General features: G+C 55.8%; 1 protein-coding gene across 4 annotated transcripts in view; it reads right to left on the minus strand.

Annotated features, from left to right (window-relative positions):
* GNAS (GNAS complex locus) overlaps positions 1–24,314 on the minus strand; it is a 58,356-nt gene that overhangs the window by 26,030 nt on the left and 8,012 nt on the right. For 2 of the 4 annotated variants that reach the window (XM_036244490.1, XM_036244489.1), the window contains exon 1: positions 17,559–19,512. The exons of 1 other annotated variant lie outside the window; for it this stretch is intronic. In XM_036244490.1, the coding sequence (XP_036100383.1) occupies positions 17,559–19,512 (1,954 nt within the window). Of the gene's footprint in view, positions 1–17,221; positions 17,337–17,553; positions 19,513–24,314 lie in introns of those variants that run through there. One more of the 4 variants, XM_036244488.1, reaches the window with a different exon arrangement.

Consider the following 24,314-nt stretch of genomic DNA (forward strand, 5'->3'; position numbering starts at 1 on the left):
ATCCCTGAGGATACTTCATGTTTTCATCTTAGAAAATGCCTGTGTATTTCATTACCCTGCCCACTTTAAAACGTGTTGAAGAAATGGGTTTCCCTCCACCTGGCATAACCACCTATCTGTTAGATGGACGGGGGGTGCAGAAGGCAGAGGGGTGAACTTGGTTAAAAAGAGAGGAGGAGGATGACTGGGACGGAAAACCAGAACTGCACGGCCACAGTTTCTAAAACAAGCCGAAGGTAGAAGGGATTTCGAGAGGAAGACACGTGTGTCGTTTCTAGAACGCGTCACGCGGCGCAGCCTGTCTACAGATGGAGGAGTGAAAAGCTACCCGCGCGCAAAGCCGGGGAGACCAAGTTCCCGCGTAGGCATCACACTGGCGCTCCGCCTCCCTCCCCAAGCCTGACCGATCTGGGATGTCACCCAGCTGTTGCTCTTCTAGAAAGGTGACATTGATGTGTCCAGCAAAGCCCTGCAATTAGAATTCCGGGGTCTGCTTAATGGGGCTACTAGTAAATCTAAGTCATCAATTTTTTACCTTTTCTTCCCCCTGAAGTTCTCAGTATGTAGTGAGCTGCTGGAAACACCTTGTCAAGGCTCTGTGGCCGCCAGGTGAAAACCAAGGGTCCAGGCTGGGCGGCTGGAGGTCCGCACACCTCTGGGCTCTGCCCTGCCTGCACCCCAGAGGGAGAGGAGTAAGATGGATTGAAGCGCACCATCAATGCTCTGCTGTGGGCCGACTTTGCGAACAGGAATGAACAAGGCGAGAGGGCAGTATGGCGGGGCGGGGCCTTCACCCCTTCTCCCACTTCTCTTTGAAGCCCCGTGCCCCCTATTATGAAAGACCAGGAGAGAGAAAAAGAGGGCGCTCTAGTCCCAGTGTGGGTGACTTGGAGATAAAAGGATGGCTGGGGGTAGGGGCGGTGTAGACTTTTTCAAGACGCTTTCCCTAGAACAACACTTCTTCCTCACTGGCTGGACTGAGCGGGTCGTAACCTTGGACCGAATGAAGATCAGTGGCCTTGGCTTCCTCTGAACTCTGAGATGGCTGCACACCCCGACACACCCGGACCCTGCTGCTGCCCAGGGCCCAGTGGGAGAGGGCTCCCGCCCCGCACCTGCCCACGGGAACAGCTGGCGGCTGCCTAGGATTCAGTGGCCACTGCAGAGCAAGCAAGGCCCAACCTCGGGTCCACGCCCTGCCTTCCTCGCCCCCCAGCACAGACCAGCTCCCGGGCCTGCAAACACGCTCATCTGGGCATCTGGGCTGCTGCTGGGGCAGGAATTCGGACAGGCTGACCTCTCACACACAGGCAAACTGGCCATCTGTAGGCAAAACAGCCCGGTGCTTTGCAAGAGTGAACTTTTGACTAAATCGATGGATGCTTTGGGTCAAGGAGACAAAAACTCAAGTCAAAAAGGTCCCTGGAACAGGAGATTCCGGGGCCCATCCAAAGCCCTGCAATAGGGGAAGCATTACATCTTCCCGGCAGCAGAGATCCGAGTTTCAGGTGCCCCCCCCCCCCCCCCCGTACGAACCCGCCCCAGTGAGGCCACAGCAGAAGGAATGGTTTGGTTTTTCCTAAGGTTCTATTTCTCCTATTGGATTCGTCTTCGCTGCTACCAGAAGCCCCCTTTCTAACTCGCCATAAAGCATGAACGGTCTAACTTGGGGAGCCGTCTGATCTCTACCCATCTCAGTCCTGATGTGAAAAATGAGGCCAGTTCTTCAGGCGGGATTATGATCGCCACCCCCCTGCCATTCACCAGTCACCTGCTGTGCTCCTCAGGGAACAGGACAGTGTCCCGTCCAAAGTGCCCCTCGCTCCCTAAGACGGGCAGAACCCCCACACTGCTCCCTGGGCCGACAGGACGAGTGTCCCAAAGTGGGTGTCTGGGACCCCACCCTCTTCCAGCTTTTGTCTGTTTTTCGCCCTCCAAACTAAAATCACCCTCACATAAAATATCTCAGCACCCCAGGGCCAGAAGCGGGGGTGCTGCCCCGGGGAAGCCTTCTGCCCGCCCCCAGCACTGCTTTCCAAGGCGGAAAAGGGGAAACCGGTTTAAGCCTAGATTCCGAGTGTTTTCCCTCCGCCGTCCCCTGGCCGCCTGGCCCGACCAGCGTCCTGCGCCCTGGCGGCGGTGGCTCGGGCGCCCTGCCAAGGGGAGCCCCCCAAGTGCAAGGGGGAGGGAAGCCAAGCCTGGACACTCTGTGCAACAAGCCAGTCCCGTCCCCTGGGAGCCCCTCCTCTTGTCCACCTATCACTGTGTGCACACGTTTCCAGGGAACTTTGTGAAGGCCGAGCGGCCAGGCTGAGCACCACAGGAGGCCGGAGAGGACGTGCCATTCCAAGGGTCAGGGACAGACAACTTGAAAGTATTTGTGAAAGGGGGGCTGGAGATTAAAGTGTTTTTCTTTCCACAGTGACCGGGAATTAACTGTGCTACCTGACCACGGAATCTCTATTTGCATGAGGGGTCAGGAAGAAGAAAGTCTAAGATGGGGGGCAGCCCAGGGGTCCGAGATGGAGACCCCAGGCTAAGAGGAAGGCACCCCACAGTGGATCCCCACCTCTGGCTCGACCTGACCTGCAGACGTTCTCATCCCGCCCCCTGCGCACAAACCCCAAGCCCTGAAGAAGGGGGCCGCGCCCCAGAGCGCTGTCACCCCCAGAAGATCCTGGAAGGCGTGTGCAGATAGAGCAACGAGAGGGGGCGGCGGGAGGTTCCCTTTGGGTGGCTGCCCTGGGTCACCCATCGGTAGCAGCACCCACACCTGCTCACCGCCAGGCCCAGCTGGGTGCAGGGACGGCCCCATGCCGCTGTCCTGTACAAAGTCCCGCCTCGCACGGACAAGGGACCCTCAGTTGTGCCTGTGCAGTGTCTACGCGGGGATCTTTCTACAGTGGAAGTCCCAGGGCTGACTGTCCTTTTCTGCTAGCACTGGCCTGGCGGCTCCCTGGCCGGGGACGTGCAGAATGCTGACGACCCGTGGACCCCCTCTCTGTCTTCACTGCACCCCACCACTCACCGCCTGGCTCCTTAGCTCGCAGGACCCCCAGGCTGCAGCGCTGTCCTAGCCGGCTGTCTCCCCCACGGGGAGGGCCCCCGTCGGGCGCTCCGCACATGCGTACTGAATGAACGAATGAATGAACGGATGGATGGAAAGGCCCCGGTGGAGGCAACCTCACCCGCCCCGGGCAGGAGGTCGTCCTTCTGATTGGCAGACACGGCGGCAGCTGCGCGCTAAGAGGGTCCTGGAAAGCCGGAGAGACCAGGCTACTTGTCGTCCGAGCCCTGAGAGAGAACTTACCCGTAAGGGAAATGGGTCTATGCACCCAGACCTGGGCAGCATTCCATGCTCTTGGCCAACATGGACCCCAATCCACATGAGGCGAACCTCAGATCTGCCAATAGTCAAACATTCGAAAAATTAATCCATGACGACTGTCTCACCGGGGGCACAGCCCCCTCAATTAGGCTGTTTTAGGCTAAATTCCCACGAAACCCGTCCCAACATCTTTCTCTGCTCTGCTCTGAAGAAACCACCCAGCCCCTCTCCCCCCAGCAACGCTGACATGTCCCAGGAGGCCCGTTTCGTAGACAGACGCGTAGGGAGTCCCTTTTCATGACTCGCAGGATGGCAGCCGCCCTCCCCACACCCCGCTGGCCTCTTCTTGGTCACTGTGCCAGTCCCAAAGCAACACACATGTAGCTCGAATCAATTAGCAACACATTTCTAACTCCGGGCGCTGGGGAGAGGGCCCTCTTTCTGGAGGAGACGCTAACCCTTGAGAACAAATGGAAGTGTGGCCACCCAGCCAGCCGCCCTGCCTCTGGGGGCCACGTTTCGTTCTGGGAGTTTCAAAAGGCGAACATTTGGGAGAAGGGGGTCGTACCCCGGCAAGTCAGGACAGGACTTGGACTTTCTTTTGTCCCTGGAGCTAATGAATCAACACAGGACACATGGGGCAGCTGATGGAACATTCTCCCCACTGACGCCAGGAAGCTGAAGGTCGGCCCCGTGTGACTGGAGTGTTTTCCAACCTGAGAGGTTTGCATCGGGGTGCGATGTGCTCTCAGGCCCCCGGCACGGGGCAATCCGTGCTGACCCAGAATCTCCCGCCCACGTCCCCTCCCTTCCTCGCTGAATAGAATTGTCTCCCCTCTCTAATGAACATACCCAGGAGAATAAAACTTGTTTTTCCAAAGTGGGGGGAAGGAAGAAAGGAAGGAAGGGAGGAAGGAAGGAAAGGAAAAAAAACAACAATGCCTATCTACTGGGCCCGGCTGGGGCCAAACGCTGGGGCCATCAACCTGTCACCCCCGAGACTTCCTCCGCACGGGAGAGGTGCTGGGGGGGTGCTCGGGGCTCGAGCCTTCGCTGCGTTTGGTTCGGAGTCATGATCGAATCAAAGAACCCATGAAAGACTGGACTTTTTCTTTTTAAGGACAAAATGTCCACCGTGTGCCAAAGTTCTTTACACCAAACCAAACCCCTGAGTGGGGTGAGGCATGTGAAAACACTTGGGAAATCAGGCTGTGCCGGAGGGGGGCTTAGTACTAATTTAAACAAAAAACAAAATGGACCGATCAGGTGAGGAACACTGGCGGAAACGGTGGGAGGGAGGGCAAGGGTCAGGGCTCAGCAAACAATGGTGCAGGGAGGCAGGGGCCTCTTCCCTGGCAAACACGCCCGCCTCCTCGTCCCTGTCCTACCCAGTGGGCTCCTGGAACCAACACGGGGCCTGGGGGGCCGTGGGCCGGGGGCGACACCCCCGGCCTGCACTCCTCCGGTCAAGCTCAGCCTGGCCCTCCGCTGTGCCAGCCATGCCAGCCGTGCCGCAGGGCACCGGCAGCCCCCAGCCCTGCCCCGCGCGTGTCCGCGACGTGCACCCGTCCTTCCGTCCAGACTAGAAGTTCCTAGAGGGCAGGAACCCCAGCTGGTGTTTACAGCTGAGTTTAGCAAAGATACTCATTCTCTCTCTTTCCTTCCTTCCAAAAAATGTAGCTTAGTTCTTTGTCCCTTAGAGAGAAATGCACCTCTTCTCTCTTGACAGTGAAGACCTGGCTAAGGGGAGTTGGTTTCTAACTTCTCAGCTGCTCACAAGGATGCTGGGATTTCAAATGTTCAGAGAAGGAAAAGGGAAAGGAAGGAATCGGGTTCTAGCCCTTTCCCGCCCGGGTCTGAGCAGGCGGGAGCGCGGGGAACGGAGAGCACGCGGACCGCGAGGAAATCGGTGTGGGGCCAGCCGCAGACACCTCCGCACGCCGCGGTCTGTGCCTTCTTAGAAACATCCACGCATCTGGGTGAGAGGAGGGGACCAGGAGAAAGACAGTCACGGAAGGACAGAGGTGGGGCAGGGGATGAACAGTATCATGTCCTTTAAACAATAAACACGACTTTGGAAGACAAAGGGACAGGGGCAGGAGAAGGGGACACAGACGCTCAGCCCCATGGCGAGCAAAAGGGGGCAGTTTGGCCCCAAGTGGAGACCCTGAGTTCTAAAGGGGTGTGGTTCCCTATAAAGAAAAGGGGGTGATTACTGGCAGAGAAACCCACCAAATGAACAGAACGAAAATCTCTGTCTGCCCCCAAAGCACAGAACAGCAGGACTGGTGTTCAATTAACCCCCCAAAGGCCCAGGACAGGATGAGACCCCAACCTAAGATGTAAGATACAACCCCCCCCCCCCAAAAAAAAACATGGGCCCTTTTTCCTTTTGGGCTTCCTACATTTCATCTAGAGAATTCTAAGTGAGCCCACTTCCTGTGAGCAGCTCAGCTCTCTGCTGACCTCTGGTGGGAAAGGTCTTCTGGCCCAGAAAAGGTGTTGGAAACAGGGGTGGCCCACCTGCCCTGCTTCCCCGGCGACCCCAAAAGCCAGAGGGGGTGCTGTGGTAACGGGCCTTGGCCAGGGTCAGGGCCACGGACGGGAGGGTGGAGAGGGAGAGGAGCGAGGGGGCACTGGGCTTGAGAAGGATGCTGGGAAGGAGTTGGTCAGCTAAAGAGAAGCGTTTCAGCAGCCAGGCTGGGGGAAGCTTTGGCCTGAAGTTAATGTTTATTCGGTTCCTCTGACCTTTCAGCTAGCAGGTGGGGAGAAGGTATCTGAGGATGCTGTGCAGATGGGAATACGCTACCGTCCCGGGGCTCGGAAGGCCCTTCTCAAAGAGACGATGTCACCCTCCACAGGGGCCGCAGAGGGGAGTGCAGGGGTAGAGACGGCGAGGGGCCTGTTCTGGCAGGAAGGACCCTGGCCCTGCCCTCAGATCCAACTCGCGCTAAAAGAGGCCTAAGCGACTGGCCCCAGGCTCGGGGTGGCCTGAGAGGGAGGGCAGGGTCCGTTCCTAGCCAGGGAAGACCCCTCCCTGGAAACACTGTAGGTTTGCAGCACTGAGAGGTGCAGAGATGCTGAGAAGAGAAAAATGAAAACGACCCTTGAATCTCAGAGACCCTGAAAAACTCAGCGATGCTCTCAGAAACGAGAGAACAGAAGGGTTCGTCCTCAGCCAGTACCTTCTCTGTGCGAAAAGCACCGAGAACCGCCCCCTCGCTTCCCTGCATCTTCCCATATTGTCTCAAATGCTGTCTCCTCCAGGAAGGTGCCTTGGGTTTCCCTGCCCACCTCTGAATCTCTTTCCCACCCCTCAACTGGGGTGGAAAGGGCACCGCTGACGTCTGCTTCCTGCCAAAATTTCCCCCGTGACGGGCACCCACAAATTATTAATCATTTACCAAAGGACAGAAGCTCAGCCTAAAATTGTCGTTTCTGAAAGGGTGGTTTAAACCAGGGCGGGGGCCAGCACACCTGTCCTCCGCTAACTTTTCACCCACAAACGAGAGCCGTTTTAAAGGGAGACGGCCATTGCTCTCATTTTCCGGACGAGGAAACCTGGGACCCAAGGATGAAGCCACTGCCCCAGGTCCCCGAGCCGGTTCCCAGCTGAAGCGGGGTCCCTGGGCTGGAATTTGGAGGTCACCGGCCACGTGTTGTCCTGCACTGGCTAAGGTCTACAGAGCCAATAAAGTGACAGGGATTTGCCCCAGAGATCAATTGCTCAGCTGAAAACCCCGTCAAACTCTCTCTGGGCCTGGGGAGGGGGTCTGTGTCCCCAGGGCGGGATTAGAGGAGGGGACGCTGCCGCAGGTGCCAGCCTGCAGTGGAACAGCCAGCTCTCAACAGTGAGAGCAGAGCGCCATCTGCCAGCCAACTCTGGGCAGCTTGCGTACTTCATTCTTTTCCTTCCCAGCCCTAAATAGTTCGTGTTCTCATCTCTTTCCCTAAAAAAAAGGGTATTTTCTGCTCAGAAACGACCCCCAAATAAGAATCTTATTATTATTTTTTAATCTCAAGAGAGAGAAAAAAGGGGGAAGCAAGAAAGAAATGAGGGAATTCCTTAGGAGGCTGGTTCTGCTCCTGAGCTGGGGGGCCCTCCAGGGAGGGCGGGCGCGGCCCCTCTTCTCCCTGACAGGGACCCAGATGGGTGGTCTTCCTCCTGACCCTTCTTCCTAGCAGAATGAAAGCGAGGCCCCCCATTGGAGCCTGTCTTAACACCTGAGGTCAGACCCCACCTCTGGGGAATCAAGGTTTTAGGGTGCGACAGGGCGGGGGCGGGAGGGCTCTGCCACCTAAGTGTTAGGATAAGATGCCTGGATGCGTCCCTGCCAATCACGGGTTCTCTATCTAGAATCCTCTTTTTCGAGCCTGGCCGCCTGCTCACCTGGGGTCATTACCTCTTTATGCAAAACGCTGAACACAAACCTAACGCATTTACGTCCCTGCACGGAGCATCGCAGAAGCACCACAAAACAGAGCTTCGTCAACACGTTTAGGAACCAACTGGTCTTTTCTGGATGTCACTTGGCAAATTCATGGAACCGAAGACAGGGCTAGCCTTGACCAGGGTCCCAGGGTCGCGGCTAAGCCAGTGCTCTCTTCCCACTAACCGAGGACCCTGCGGAACAGTTGGGGCTCCCCACCCCATCCCCCATCAGGACAACATGGAAGACATGGAGGAATAGTTGCCGTAAGCTTGCCCCAAGCCAAACAGCCCTGACAAGTGATTTCCTAAGACCGTGCCAGAACACCTGGGTCCCATCAGGAAAACCTCCCAAGGCTCCCATTTGGAAAGGGTACCCCTCTTTCAAGTGTCCATCTTAAAACCTGTCCTGGCCACTGGTATGCAAAGCAAAACTGGCCTAATAGGCTTCCCTCTTAGCAGCTGGAAAGGCAGAAATGAAGTCACATACGTGTTTGATGACAAAGCGATTCGTTTTCTGACAGTCCAACTTGAAAAATCTTCCCCTAATGTTTGGCATTTGTTTTTGGGGATCGGCCCGGAGCCTTCTAAACATTTCCTTGGAAGGATACTGCAAAATGTCGAAATTAACCTTCAGAAAACACGCCTTGGGCAATTTCGAGGATTCTGCAGTGAGTAGTCATTAGTTAGGGGAACTTCACTTAGCTGAACTTGGAACATTAAAAAAGTGATACTTTTGCCCTGGCCGGTTTGGCTCAGCGGTTAGAGCGTCGACCTGCAGACCAAAGGGTCTCAGGTTCGATTCCGGTCAAGGGCACCTACCTTGGTTGTGGTTTGGTCTCCGGGTTGGGGTTGTGCAGGAGGCAGCTAATCAATGTGTCTCTCTCACATCAATGTTTCTTTCTCTCTCTCTCTCTTTCTCTCCCTTCCTCTCACTCTATCTGAAGATAAGTGGAAAAATATCCTCGGGTGAGGATTAAAAAAAACAAAAGTGATACTTTTAATTTCACATGTCCAATACCTAACTTATCAAACTACCAAATGGTTTCTACTCCTTACCCTAAAGTAACCTCCATGCAGTGGGCTGGCTCCCTGAGGGCCTGGGACCACGGCGTCCCAGATGGCGGGCCCACACCCTTGTCCCTGGTGTGCACACACTGCCACTGCAAGGCCCTGTCAACATCTGTGGGACACTCTCCAGGTGCGGCCCCAGCCACGGGGAGCGGACTTATCACCAGCAGCCACCTCCCCATGCCTGCTCTGGGCACCCCCTCCACGATGCAGGGTGGATGAAGTCAGTGCACAGCGTGGGAACCCCTGTCTGCTACAGACAAGCTCTCTGAAGAAGCCTGAAATGGTCAATGTGATCACCTCCGAGCAAAAACCTATTTCGGCCCTGGTTTATCCCAGCCCGCTGATTAGCTCCGGGACGGACTCTCGTAGCTCACCAGAATCTTAGACCCGTTCTTTCCCTGGAATAATTTCCTTTTCTGTTCTATTTTAGCTGGGTCACCTCCTTTCTGAGATTTCTGGAAATTACTTCTACCCGGGAACACAGGATCACCGTCATTGGCATAAACACTTCACAGTGGTCATTGTAACCAACGTCAACAACCTTTCCTCTGAAGATGCCTTTCCTTTGTAAGGAGCTCAAGGTATGACATATATGACTTCTTCCTTCCCCAGAATTTGACATTGATAATGTTAGGGCGGTGGTTCTCAACTGCAGATGACTTTGACCCCCTGGGGACATTTCACAATGACTAGAGACAGTTTTATTGGTCACACTGTGCCTATGTGGTTTCACGTGTGTGTAACGGGTGTGCTGTGTGTACGGTGTTGCTTATGCGTACCATGTGGGCGTGTGTGCATGCATGTACCACGTGTGCACATCATGTGTGTGCATGTGCACTGTGTGCGGTGTGCCTGCATGTACCACGTGTGTGCATGCAAGTGTGCCGTGTGTGTGCATGTGCGCTGTGTGTGCAGTGTGCCTGCATGTGCCATGTGTGTGCATGCAAGTGTACCGTGTGTACCTGCATGTACCACGTGTGTGCATGCAAGTGTACCATGTGTGTGTGCCAGGTGTGTGTGCATGTGACTGGCATCTGGTGGGTGGAGGTCAGGGATGTTGCTACACATCCTACATGCACAGGTCGGCTCCCACGACCGACTCAGTACAGCCACGTGGAGGACCGCTCCACAATGCTCCTAAAATGCCAGCACGGAGCTGACGGGTGGAAATCACAGCTTAAGAAGTACAGGCTGGGTCTGACGAATGCTTTGGGGCTATGAAAGCCGGGGTGTCCCGGGTCGTGAGGGCGAAAGGAAGTGGGACCCTCCCTGCCTTGCTGGCCCTCGCCTTCCCTCTTATGCCTCCAGTGCACACGGCAGCTGTCTCTGCCTTATACTGCCCCACCATCTAGTGGCCACCTGCAACATCAACTCACCTTCCCCATCTCTGGGCCTTTCTAGAGCAGTCACTAAAACCCACCCAAGGGGGGCAGCGGCTGGAGGGCCCCTGGCTGCTGTGGATAATTCATAAATGAGCTCATTAATACCTATCCAGACAGCAGCTGCCAGGAATTAAGATGGACACTTTCTGTGACTCCGAAGCCCACGGAGGCCAAAAAGCTGAGGGTGCTGGCGACAAATGAACTATGACTTTTGGACCCCACGGGGCTTCTGCCTACGTCCTTCGGACACTCGGGAGCTAGCACCTAGAGCACAGGTAAGAAAATGGCATCCATTTAATAGCACGTGTTCAGGTGATGAAGTAATTTAAGTACCAGTATGCTTCCTAAGGAATTCTGTCTACTCTTGATAGATTGGTGGTTTTGGCTCTCTTGTTTTTAATTGGACCCATCAGCTACTTTTACAGCTAGAGAAGCCGAGCCCCAGGCATGTGGCCCCAGAGGGCAGGGCGCAGGGGTGCACACCAGCTCGGACGAGGTCGGCCCCGGTCCCTTCCTGTGGCAGAGCCCTGGCTAGCGGCCCTTCCTGGTCCCCGGCCGATCACCACTCCCGACTTCTGTTCCTGCTCATCAGTCCAGCCTCAGCCCCAGTCTTTTTGGAAACTGCCCAACTGCAGACTTACCTGAGCTGAGGTGCCCTGCAAAAAAAACCCTTCACAGTCGTTTTGCACACCAGAGTGAGTGTGATAACAAGCAGAAGTGTGCAGGTAGGACAGAGGAGAGAGGTGACACGGTCTTTCCACTCGGGGCAGAAGCAAGGGCTGGATGAACCACCGAGGCCCCTGCTGCCCAGGCCCGAACTCCCCGCTAAGGGTCCCGGCCAGCGCGCACCGGCCGCGAAGCCCGGCTGGCGCTCCGTAGGGGGCCAGACGTCTCCTTTCCGGTACCGACTCATTAAGGGGAGTTTAAGGTACCGACTCTGCCCCACACACGGATTGTGTGTGACAACGTCGGAAACGCTGACTGACTCATCACAAATTTGGGATCAGATGACAATGGTACCTTTTTAACCTCTCTCCTCGCCCCAACTTGAATCATTAGGAAACGTTTAGCGAGAGCTGATGCTCAAGGTCTGTGGGCAGAATTCCACGCGTGGAGACGCTCAGGAACTCCCCTGAGGTTTCACTAATTACCCTGCGATGCAATTTGGGATTTTCACTCCGAGTGAGTACAACAGAGCCACACTCCCTTGTCATTGCTGTCACGGATCGGTTACCTGACACCCCTTCCTTATTACAACCCCCAGTCGCTGCCTCTGCAAGATGGCTCCGACGGCTAACCTAGCCGGGAAGGCGCGCACCGCGGGGGCGGCCGGCCGTGGCGGGGACCAGAGCATCCTCTCTCGCTGAGCATGTGATGACCAACCGCACGTAAAGGGCCCATGGTGCGTTTTCATGTTGCTCCCTACCTTATGCTTGGAGGCTTCGTCTTCTGTTCCCACGGGCTGGCCACCAGCTGTCAGGAAGGAAACTGAAGACAATCTTTTTAATTTTTTTCCACATGTGTAGTCACCACGGAACCACCTGCCCTCGAGGTCCCTGGGCCTGACCCCAGGGTCGAGTCGCTTTACAGACAGGGTCTAATAAAGAGGTGGCGGGCGGCGGGGGGCAGGGGACACTTTCAGGACGAGTCCAGAAAGTTGTCTCGTCCTCTCTTGGCCAAGCCGCTCACCCGAGTGGCTCCGAGCAGTCATCAGTTTGGCCAGGTGTCCTCTGTCTGCTGCTGGGCTGACCTTTGTTTACAAAGGGTGTCCCAAGAGTGTGTTCTGAAACTGGGAGACAGAAAGAGTGGGTGCCTGGGGCTTTCAGACTGGGAAGCAGGCGCTCTCGTGGGGAATACAGAAGAGAAAAGGAGGAAGCAAGGAGCTGGCACTGCTCACCGCACCTGCGGTGCCAGGCCCAGGGGGCACCCTCTGGGGGTTCCTCACCCTCAGAGGGTAATTGCACTTTTAGTCTCCGGCCTTTACTTTAGAAGAAGGATGGGAAATAGCGTCTCCTCTTGATTCTTCTGGAAATCCCCCTCCCGTGTCCAGAGGCTGCCTGGCCCGTGGTAGCTGGGGCTTCTCCCTCCTCTTCCTGACTTTTCTAACAGCCCCTTAGGACTATGCATCTCCAACAGGACTCCCACAGAAAAGACCAAGATCTCGTGCCCAGGGTGCCCGCAGGCCAGAACAGGACTCTGGTAGGACAAAGCCCTTTAATCTAATGCAGTGAAATCCGTTCAGGTGGGTGTCAGCAGGGCCAGAGCCTCAGAGTCACTATGACCAGGGTCCCTGGGGCTGGAGAGGGTCACTGGGCTGACGAATGCATTCAGCTCCCTGCTCCTCTGCTCCCGTGGATGGTGGGGACCCTGTGTATCAACTGACCCTGTCCTGTGTTTTGCAAACTGCTGCTCCTCCTGAGAAATCTGATTTAAAAATGGACACCTCACATTCCACTGGGAACCCAGGAGCCACGGGGTGGGTTTGGGAAGAACCCCACTTTCACTGGCTGCTTCCAGGCCTCCTAAAGGTGACTTCAGGCGGTTTTTCTGGGGGTGAGGGGCCTGCTTTATCTGGTGGAGAAGCCAGCTCCAAAGAGAAGAGGCAAGGCTGGAGTGGGGAATTTCCAATCTGGCCAATCAGGTTCTCTTCCTGAAAAGAAATTCATTTTTTTTTTTTTTTTTTTTTTGCTTAGTACCAACCTTCCTGCAGTAAACTCAGAGGTGATTTCCAAGAGCAGGCTCTGATGCGCACTGAGCAGGAATTAGCCCGGACTGAAGGAAGAAATACTTTCCTAAAAAAGTCGCTCTGAAGGGTTCTGAGCAACGGTTATTTTAATAGGGTCATTAGCTCCAAGGCGGACCTGTAAATAGTCTATTACACCAGAACACTAAAAATGTAGGGAAGAATGCATAAAAACAACCGCATTTGAAAATTATTATTATTTTTAGTGGAAACCCGAGTCAGTAGGAAAGCTGTAGATCCTGAAAAAAACCCACAGGGGGATTTTAAAAAGACTCAACAGAAAACCTACATTTAAAAGCAAAGCAAAGAAAAAAAGCCCAATAACCAAGCTAAGACTGCAGTGTTGGCTGGTGAGCCAAAGCAAGCAGTGGGGACAATACGCAGGGGCAGGGGCCTCAGAAATGGCCAGTTCGCGTCTCGTGCGGCCTCGACGGACATTTATGACCCAACCAGCCAGGAGGTGACTGTAAATCTGAGAGCAGAAGATGACTGGTCACCTGTCGTCTGACAAGGGATTTTAAGAGCACACAGCAAACTCACAACAGTCATGCTTCACATTTAAAGGATGCAAGACAGCGTACTGTCGCGTTTCCGGGTGAGCGTGGGTTCCTTCACTTACCTTGCCGTCTTTGAGCGCAAGTCCCTGACATTTCGTCTCTGATTTGCCTATGAGATGGGGTCCTAGCGTGTTTTTATTGCCCAAGGCTGTTTCAAAGGACAAATGTGACTCCATGAAAGGCTTTTAAAAACACACTGAGGCCCTGGCCGGTTTGGCTCAGCGGTTGGAGCGTCGGCCTGCGGACCAGAGTCCCAGGTTCGGTTCCCACTAGGGGCGCTGTATCAAAAAAATAAAAAATAAAAAAAATAAATAAATAAAAACACACTAAGACTGTGTTACCATTATGTGGAATCATTACTGTGACTGGTTACTAGTAACGCAAGGGCCTTTGTATATGCCCTTCTTCCAGGTCAGGAGGTCATGTACAGAATGGCTCCATCTCAGTTTTCCATGGTATATATAATGTGGATAAATTATCAAATTTAATCTACCTGTATAGAAAAAAAAAATTTTTTTTTGAGAGAGAAATCTAAAGGAAATTGGATTTTAAAAGACAGAACTTGGGCCTTTGAGAAGCACAACATACTATAAGGTAGAGAGTGAAAGGAAATGATGAAAGTCTCTCTTAATTCTACAACTGCTGTGGCCTGGTCACCCTGCGCCAAACAGCTCAGCGGAAGCATTCTGAATGCGGGAAAATGGGTGTACTGGGGTGGGGGGAGGCATCCCTGCAAGATGTCTGCAGTGCAACACTGTTGCCCCTGGTGGCATAAATAAGTGCTGGCATGATTAATCGAGACACGCTGTATAAATACAGTGTCATGGCAGAACGGCCATTGCTACCCAGAGCGATTCTCTCCACAACAAATGCAGCAGCTACTAAGAAATTTGAATCTAGCGGCCCCTTTGCTTCTTAAGACTTGAGGGCCTTATACCCAAATTAGGTTTCTAAAAATGTTTAAGCCACCAAAGTTATCCAAAAGGGCAACAGAAACATGGGAAACAGTCTATTATTGGAGAGTGTTGAATGAGAAAAAGGTTTGAACTCTTTAGGTATTCTAGAATTCTAGTCATGTTATTGATTCTATCTATGTATCTATCTTTTCCCTTTTGAGATTCCCTGAATACAGCAGGGGTCACAGTAATACTACCATAATAACTTGGTATGATGACAGGTGGTTACTAGACTTGTGGTGGTCACTTCATAAGGATCATAGGTGTCTAATCACTATGTTGTATTCCTGGAACTAACATAATACTGTATGTCAACTGTAATTTTAAAACTCCCTGTAATGTTAACCTGTTTGAGCAATAAAAACAGAGACGGCATATATACACAAATGCACACATACATTTTTAAAGCCACAGATGAGTCTGCATGTCACAAATTCAGAGCACATCAAAGGATGGTCATTTGGCCTGCATTTTCAGTGGTAGGAAGATGGATGTCTTGTCTGCATGTTAGGACTAGAATGTTATAGTAAGGTTATTCTAAATAGAAGACCTCATCCTTCCTAATCTTCCCCTCCCCAGACCCAGATGGGGTACCTCTCTTGGCACCTGGGCAAAATGAAACCTGGTCAGAAATTGTAAGCCTGGCTATCTGAAGTCAGGTTCGTGGTACACGTGGCCTGACGTTTTGTCTCGTGGACCACTGCCCTGGGAGCAGAGCCAGGACAATGGCAAATTTTCTTTTATTAAGTTAACCGCTCCCCCAATACAAAACAAGGGGAGCTTCTAACATCCCTAAGACTCCCCCAGACACAGACAGTTTGCTGCAGGGCTGATGTTTGCATAGTTTATGGTGCAACCCTCCAGTGCTGGTTTGAGAGCTGAGCCCCCCCATCAATAGAGCACTCAAGACATGGGGCAAAGGGGACTTTGGGGGAGACCTGCTGGGAAGGCTTCACTTCACAAGTGAGGCAACTGAAGGGACACTGCCATTAGGGGCCATGCCCACACTGTCACTAGAGTCTTCACTTCACCAGTGTCCCCTCCCCCCTCCCCACCCCAGGGTTGCTTCCCACAGCCATGACTGGGAGACAGAACAGAGGCAGGAAAGCTTTGTCCTTGGAGGCTCTGTGGCTTCGGTGCAGTGGGGACCTCGAAAACTGAAACTATCTCCCTTCTGTATGTTTTTGGGAACATGATGATATCCTCATCTCCCTGCGTGGGCATAAATGACCATCACGTTTAAAACTGTGATTTGTGAGAGACACACATCACAACAGCATACGGTTCTGTCACGGACTGAAACCATCGCACAGTATGAAGCACAGAGCAAACATTTAGCAAAGCCTTAGACGTGATCTTCAAATCCCTTGAAAGGTCTTAGAGGATAAAATAAAGAAGTTAAGATTGTGGAGTTTCACTTGTGAAGTTTTCATTTAAGCCACACCTTCTGACCACTGCTAATTACAGCGCTGACGAACTGTGGCAGAAGAGTCAACACCCCAGATTTGAGCTAAGGAGTCTTGAGGAGGCAAAGGGGGTGGAGACTGGGAGGGGCCAGGGAAGCTCTCGAAAATAGGGGAGAGGTCTTGTTGGGGGCGGCTGCAAAGGGGAAGGGGCAGGCAGAGGGCCCCCAAAGGTACCTTTCTAATATGATTATTAACACAAGACCTTTTAAATTAATTTTTTTTTTTTTTACCCCCAGCCCATTTGCGGAGGATCTTACCTGTGAGCCCTTTTGCCCCCAGCTAAAGCTGCGTGAAAAGAGTCACAGGCAGACATTCACATATTTTACAAGTTAGAATCAGTTTGACCACATTTCGTGCACACTTAAAATACACTCGGAATATTTTTTTTAAGTTTTATTTTACTTGCATTTCAAACACAGGACGGCCGTCCACTCCCAATGCACAGCCCCCCCTTTTTAAACCAGGCCCCTCCTACCGCGCTAGTGTGAACGTGTGAATGATTGGCTTACCTCGGCGCGTCCCTAGGAAAAAAAATTATTTCATATTTTTAAAACACAGCCACGCCCACCCCCTCGGAACCAGCCCGGTGTGGTTTGGGTCCAGACTTGCCTAGAGCAGGTTTGCGTGGTTTTCCCTCCCGCATCCCGCCATCCCCGCCGCCAGGTGAGCCGAGTGTGTGCAGAATACCGAAGTCATGTGTGCAGCCCCTGACGCCCCAGATACCTGAGTGTCTGGTTTTTCAACCGTAAAGGCGGGAGGGTTTGGCGAACGAATGAGAAGTGAGGAAACGCTTAGCGCAAAGAGAAAAAAGAGAGAAAGACATACAGGGGAAAAAAAGGTTATGGAGGCCAACGGGAGACGGCCCCTCTCCCGCGAGCCAGGAGCCCAGCACATTACCCAAGATGTCCCACCACCTTGTCTCCGCATTGTCCGCGCCGCCCGCTGCAGAGCGCCAGCTCACAGGTACCACCAGTGTGTGCGAACACCGAAAGTTTTGGCCCGCCCCATGGCGCACAACACAAGACAGCCCATTCCCCGGTACAAGTACACAGTCGGCGGGTAATTTGGGGTGCCAGGGATGGAAACTGGGGGACACTTGAGCATATCATGCACAGGCGGACACAATATGGACACCAACACACACCAACGACAAGCTGTCTGAGTCCAAGCAGCCGTGCCAGGCGAGGCGGGGGGCGCACCTTCCCCCACGACCCCATCCCACCGTGGCCCCAACCAGCTCAGCTGGGGGGAACCCCGAGGCCCCTCCCCAGCAGTTCCTGGCTCACCTGAGGCCCCCGCCTTTCTTGCCGTCCCCCACCCCAGGACTCGGTGTCGTCCTACGGTCGCTGGCGCTGGTTTGTCCAGCTGGAAACGACCCTCAGTGTTGTAGCCACCACTTTTCTCCCTGGAGGGCATATACTCCGGCCACCCAAGCCCACCCGAGACCCCCTCCCACGCCCAGGGCAAAGTTAGGGCCCTCGCTGGAACTTCCTCGCAGGCTCCCCCGGCCTTTGCCCAGACACCCGCCTCCCGCCTCCAGCCCCGAGCCCCACAGGGCAGCCCTGCCTCCCCCTCCGGGTCCCCGGCGGCTCTGCTCCCCACGGGCAGAGTCCGCCGCATTACCTAGAAGCAGCAGGCGGTGTGTACACATGTAACCCATCTTCTCATCCTGTAGCTGCTTGTCGATGAGCTTGCTGCGTTTCTTCTGGGCGCGCTTCTGGGCGCGCAGCTCCAGGGCTTCCTTGCGCATCTGCCTGCGCTTCTCCGCCAGAGGAACCTTCTTGGCCTTGGGGCTGTGCGGGGCTCTGGGCTCGGCGCTCTCAGATCGGCCGAAGCAGCCCCCGAAGGCCTGCATGAGGAAGTTGCGGAGCAAGTTACGCTGCGGCTTTCGGCGGCGGCGACTGCGCCTGGGCTGCCAGCAGCTGGAGCACCCGGAGGTCCCATCGTCGGATTCGTCGCTGCTGCTGACCGATCCTTCGTCGTCGTCGCGGCCGCGCTCGAACCTGCCCCGCCAGGCATACGCGCGAGCAGGCGGCGGAGTAGGCGGATCGGCAGCCTGGATCTCGGGGCTGGGGGGTCTAAGGAGCCGGGGCTTGGGGCGGGCTCCAGTGGCTGAGGCTGCCCGGGCGGCAGGAGCGGCTCGGGCGGCAGGAGCGGCTCGGGCGGCAGGAGCGGCTCCGGCGGCAGGAGCGGCTCGGGCGGCTGGAGCGGCTCGGGCGGCTGGAACGGCTCGGGCGGCTGGAGCGGCAGGAGCGGCAGGGGCTGCCCCGGCAGCTGGAGTATCAGAGGCGGCTGGGGCTGCCCCGGCGGCTGGAGCGGCAGGGGCTGCTGGAGCGGCTGGAGCGGCTGGAGCGGCTGGAGCGGCAGTGGTTGCCCCGGTGTCTGGAGCATCGGGGGCGGCAGGAGCGGCCCCGGCGGCAGGATCTCCATCTCCTGGAGAGGGGACTTTGCCTCCCTCTGCGGCTGCGGCGGCTGAGCTTCCTTCCATCTCGGCTGCTTCGCCCTCAACTGGGGGTCTCTCTCCCTCTGCTCGCTCGCTCTTAACTGGGGCTCCGGAGACCTCGATGGGCGGGCTGTCAAGCGCGATTGGGGGACTGTCCATGTTGACGGGAGCGTCGTCGACCCCAACGGGGGCGCTGCCAATCTCGAGCGGGGGTCCGGAGATCTCCATCGGGGGGCTGTCGCCCACGAAGTGTGGAGGAGGTCTGACAGCCTCTCGGGATGAGCAGCCGATGGCGTCTGGGACCCAGAGGGGGGGCTCGCTCGCGGCGGGAGTGAGGAGGACCGCACTCGGCACCGTGACTGCCGTGAACTGGCTGCCGCCACCGTCGTCGATTTGTAGGTTCGCTCCGGGGAGACCAGGGGGTGGGCTGTTGTCCCCAAAGGCTGCTCCATCAAACTCAAATGGCATAGCCTCCTCAAGGGGAGGGCTGCAGCCTCCTCTGATGCCTGCGTTTGCAGGTCTGAGGGCTTGGGGCTCCACTGGGGGGGCGCTAAAGACCCCCACACCCAGGCCTCCTGGAGCGAGGTCTGAGACCTGCAAGAGAGGTTGGCTGCCGTCTCCCTGGGCAGGGTGCTCACACTCATAGGGCACAGCTTCTTCTGGTGGAGGGCTGTAGCTTCCCAAGCCTGCTTTGGCCTCACTGAGGGCTCCAGGCTCCATGAGCACTGGGCTGAAGGCCTCGAGGCCTGCATGGGCCCCACTGATGGCTCCAGGCTGCTCCAGGGTAGGCCAGAAGCCTCCCACGCTGGGCTGCTTGACCTCGAAGGGCATGGCTTCCTCAGGAGGTGGGCTGTAGCCTCCAAGGCCTTTGGCTTCGTGGACGGCCTCGCCTGGGCCCTGGTGCTTGGGCCTGGAGACCTCAGGGGGTCCACAGGTCTTGCCTTCAATCTTGATGGGGATGGGCTCGCTGTGAGGCGGTTGGGTCTCCATCTCTTTGGCTGTGCTAGGCCCAGCACTGGGGGCAGCTGCCCCTGGGGCCTCCAAAGATGGTGGCTCGGGCTGTTCCTCGACTTCAAGGGGGATATGGCGTTGTCCTGACATATTATTGCCGTGGAGGCAGTTGCGCAAGCCCATAACACGGTGGCGACTCTTAGAATAAACTTGGGGCCCCAAAAGATGGAGCACCCAACCAAACTAGGGCGAAAAATTCTTTTCCAAAAAAAAAAAAAATCGAAGTACCAGCTAGAAGGCTCTCCAACCTCACTTTCCAATCCTTGTGAGGTCTGGGGGTTATGGGCCTCAAATCCTAGACCATGGCAGAAGCAACTCAGTTGTTGCTGGTGTAGTCTTAGCTCCTTCCTGGCCACTTTTTATCCCCTCAGGCTGCACCTGTGCCCCTCTTAACCTGCCCTTGTCCCCTCATCTATCTCTGTCTCTGCCTCTGTCTCTCCTCCAGGCCAGCCCCGCCTGTTTGGATCTGAGGAGCGTGTCGATTCGGTCCGAAAATCGCTCGTAGTGCTCTCTCTTTGCCACCAGAGGACGCCGGCCCGGTGCCCAGGCGGCTGCAGGAGCTGGCTTCTGTCGCCAGGAGCCCTGGACTTTGGGTAAGGGGGCGATGAGCGCAGGCCTCGCAGGGACGTTTTGGCTCCTTCCTCTCCTCTCCCTGATTTGGAGTCTTTCTCCTCTCTTCTCCCCTGGCCAGAGAGAGAGAGCGCTCTCTTGCGTGTGGGACACGTGACGCAAGACGTGGGCCCTCGGCGGCTTGAGCGTAGGAACAGAAAGCCTCCCTCCCAGACACAACTGACTCTCCTTGGGGGAGGGGGGGCTGCATGAAGGTTTCGTCACCCCAAAATACCCCTGAACACAAGAGTCACAGCCCCCAGCTCTCAGCAGCCTTTGATCCCGAGCCCCAAGTCTGGAGCTTAAGGCTTTGGGCACATGGGAAGGGGGCGAAGGCACGCGCGAGGATGCGACAGGTGGTCATGAGCCCACCGTCAGAGGCGAGGGGCAAGGGATGCCGAGTTGACGCACGCAGTTTGTTTTTAAAATGCCTTGGGGTACTTTCCACGGCTGCTGCAGCGTTTGTTTGCTGGCTTGACGAAGCTAGCAAATCACTTCAATGTTCCCACCCCCACCACGTTCTGGGGGTCTCCACAGTAGCTGGGGGTGGCACGGGCCGGTTTCTTCCCCTTTTATGTGGACAAATGATTCAGGGAATAAGAGGGTCTCGGGCACCTACCACGGAGACCCTCTAAGCGGGAGCTGCGGCGGCACGGAACCGGGTTGGGGGGCGCAGGATGTGCAAGGGGACCCCACAGAGGGCAGGCCTCAGAGTTCCGGGGGTCCTACTACGATGAGGATGGGTTAGAGGGGATTTCAGTTGGGATTTACGGCCGATCTAGGTTGGTTTCCTAGACCGGTCAATCCTGCGCGCACCGAACCCAAAGGCACACAGCGTGCCGTGCCGTGCCGCGCCGAGCGGAGCTGGCAAACGGCTGCCGCGAGGGGCTGCTTCCAGCCTCGGGCACCGCTGCAGAGTGGTCCGTCAGCTCCTTCCTCTGGCTCCTCTCCTGCACCTTCCAGCCCCTCTCCTCTTGCTACGGGCATTTCCAGGTAGCCGCTTTACCTTCCAACTGCTAGCGCCCGCCGAGGCGGCATGAAGCCTGGTCACAGACCCAGCGGCTGCCGGCTGCGCTCTTGTCTGCGTGGCGCGTGGTGGGCTCCGAGGGGGAGGGGACAGATATCCATACTGCCTGGGTGGGCTCCGTGCGTGTGCGCGTACTGCTCTAACTCTGGGGTCTACAGTGGGATTTGAGCCCCCCGGAAAATTTTGCTGCTTGCGGATCACGTAAAACCCGGGACATGGTCATTAGGTCTGTCTTGCAGGCGGGTGACACGGGCTTGTGAGCCACTTTTAGGTGCAAGGAAGGGGACAGGTGGGTCACCTGGCCTGAAGACGGGGATGGAATGACGGATGGATGTAACACAGGGTGGGCTGCGGCAAGCGGGGCGCACCGCCTGGATCGCGGTATCGACGAGTTGCGGGCGGGCGAACCACTCCCAATCCGATTAAACCTAATGCTTCCCTTTTAGAACGAGAAGACCAGAGCCACAGTGCAGCATGGCCCCTGCGCCTGCCGTACGGCGTTGCCGCGCTGCGCGGAGGAACGCTGACAAAGGCCCACCCTGGGTAACGTCTGCGGCCCCCCAGAAGTGCATCACCTCGGATCTGTGAGTCTACACACTTCCAAATGTCAACACTGAACTTTGGCCCAAACTTTGGCCAACTACACCCATGCGCAACGGCTCCACCTTTTGAGCATCCACTCAATGTGCCACCTGGGTCCCAACAGTCAACTGGCTCCCCTCCGACCCCTGCGCTGGGTCAGCCATTGGGCTGGGGTCACGCCAATCAAGGCTGCCTGGCGAATGAGCAGGGGGCATCGGACCGGAAACCGGATATGAGTGGGAGGTCCAACAGGGGGCGCCGCGTTGGAACGCCCTAAGAGGTTGTGCTGCTGGGGTGTTTGGAAGCGGCCCGGTGGGCAGGCGTATGGCGGCCAGGCCCGCGACACCACGAGGTCAGCTGGCACCGTGGGGTCACTCTGCCTGACTCCAAAACTCACAAGGCTAGGAGGGGAGGTCAGGGGCCAACCCTTGGTCTCATTGATGGCTGTGGGCAACTCATCCAACAATGGGGACCACGGCTGGGGCGAGGACGAAGATTTCCGGGGCCTGGAGATAGAGGGCCAGGGCCCTAAGGAAAGAGAGGGCTGACTGCCCCCCGTGCAGATGAACAGCCCAGATGGATAAGGGGTTGAGGCCCCGGGGATGCTGAGTTCTGCCGAAGTGCAAGGTCAGTAGATGTTGGAGTTGAGCTCCAAGGAGGTTGCGCGATGGGGGCCCCAAAGGAACGGTTGCCCTCGCCAGGCCTCGCTCTTCCCCAAAGCAGCCTTCATCAAGGAACGAGTATGGGGTCCCTTTGTTCCCCACACCCCTGGGCCTGTGGGATCCCCTTTGTCCCACTCTTTCTGGGATCCTGGTTCTTTGGCAGAAGAGCACATGGCTTGAGGGGAAAAGGATTGGGCAGATAACCCACCCTCCATTCTAAAGAGTAAGCAAGCAGCATAGAAACTGAGAAAAGACCCTCAGTTGGGGGGTCCTGAAAGTCTGGGTGGAGATAATGGCATTTCAAATGGGCTTGCTTGACTATGAATAGAAGGTGGGGGATGGGAGGTGTTGGCTGACCAAGAACAAAGATGGCAGGAAGCACGGCTTAGGGCTGGGTGCAGGGTGGAGAGAGGAGGCGGCCCTGTGGATCTTGGGGGAGCAGTTGGAGAGAAGGCAGGAAAAGTTAAAAGAGGTCTCCAAGGAAACCATGGAGGTGTTGATGGTTTTGTTGTCCTGCGGGTGAGGATTTGAGGCTAGTTTTTTTTGGAAAGTTGGAGGCAGTGTGGGGGATGGTAGAGGATACAGGCCTGTCTGGTCATGACCTTTAGGGGAAGGAGACCCACACCTAGTGAAGGAAGCAGCAAGGCTGAAGGAAGGGGCCTGAGGGAGCCCAGAGGACCCTCCAGCAGCTATGTGCGACAATGGCACCAGTAGTGGCAGAGCCCATGTTTGGCACCTAGATGATGGGATGAGTGGAGAAGGGAAGTCAGGGAGGGCCTGGGAAGAGCTGGCACGGGGGCAGAGCCATTTGGCGTTGGACCAGGCAGAGGTGAGGGAAGGATGCACAGTCTGGATGGAGATTTTTACAGCTTATTTAGGAGGGTGGGGCTGAAGTTGAGAAGAAAGGGAATGACCCCAAATGCAAAGTGACAGTCATCCGTCTTAGAATATTAAGTCGCTGGATCAGATAATACCCTCAAAGGGAGAGATGTGTTTGGTGACAGCACAGGGCTCGGAAGGGACGGGGAGCGCACCCCAGAGGGAAGAGGAGGAGGTGGTCAGCTTATCTAATTTAGATGGCGTTTTCTTAGCCTCTGCCTGTTGACATTTGGGGCCGGATGCTTTGCTGTGGGGACTGTCCTGGGTACTGTAGGGTGCTCAGCAGCATCCTTGGCATCTACCCACTAGATGCCAGTAGCACCCCTTGGTCGCGACAACAAAAAATGTCTCCAGACGTATCCAAATGTCCTCTGGAGGACAAAATGGCCCCCTCCCCCACTGAAAGGACCCTTAGCCTTGAGTAGAAATCACCTTAATTTAAAGGTATATTAGGACCAGGAGGAAAAATATATATATTTGACTCTGATGTGTGTCTTTGCCTACTTTTATTTTTCTGTAGTGACTGGGCAGGAGACTCTGAAAACTCCCCGTCGCTTGGGTGAGTGGAGTTCGGAGCTGAGACTCCACCGCCGATCAGCCGCCGGACTCCAGAGACCCTGTGAGTGTGGCCAGGTGGTTGAGGAGCTGACCGACCCAAAGGCCATGGGAACCTAGGAACCTGGTCTGGCATGAGCTGGGGGGGATCAGCTGGTAGGTTGACTGAGGGGCCCTCTGATTGGTGGGACTGTCCGTGAGCCTGCTCAGGGCTGGCAGTCTTACTGGCTTAAGACAGAAATGGGAAGTTGCCTTGGATGGCGGTGGGCAGCCTCCACCAGGCCTGACCCCACTGGGGGCCTAGCTTTTAGGATCTGCCATAGCGATTTTATAATAGCAGAGTGTCAGGCATAGATTTCCGATTCCAGATGGTTCTCTATCAGGGAAAGGTCAACATTTCGTAGGAATGGGGACTGGGGAGGGAAAGTGAGGAGCTGGATGGGAGACAGGCTAGTCGGGGTTCCTGAAAGCAGGCTGAGCTGGGGCGAAGGACCAAAGCGGAGTGCCGGTGGGCCCTGCCCCTACGGGGAGTGTGACCGAAGGGCACAGTGAGACACTGTGTCCATCAGAGGAAAGAACTGGCTGTCAAAATCCAGGTGAGGGTTTCCTGA

The sequence above is a fragment of the Molossus molossus genome, unplaced genomic scaffold (assembly GCF_014108415.1).
Source record: "Molossus molossus isolate mMolMol1 unplaced genomic scaffold, mMolMol1.p scaffold_m16_p_6, whole genome shotgun sequence".
NCBI lineage: Eukaryota > Metazoa > Chordata > Mammalia > Chiroptera > Molossidae > Molossus > Molossus molossus.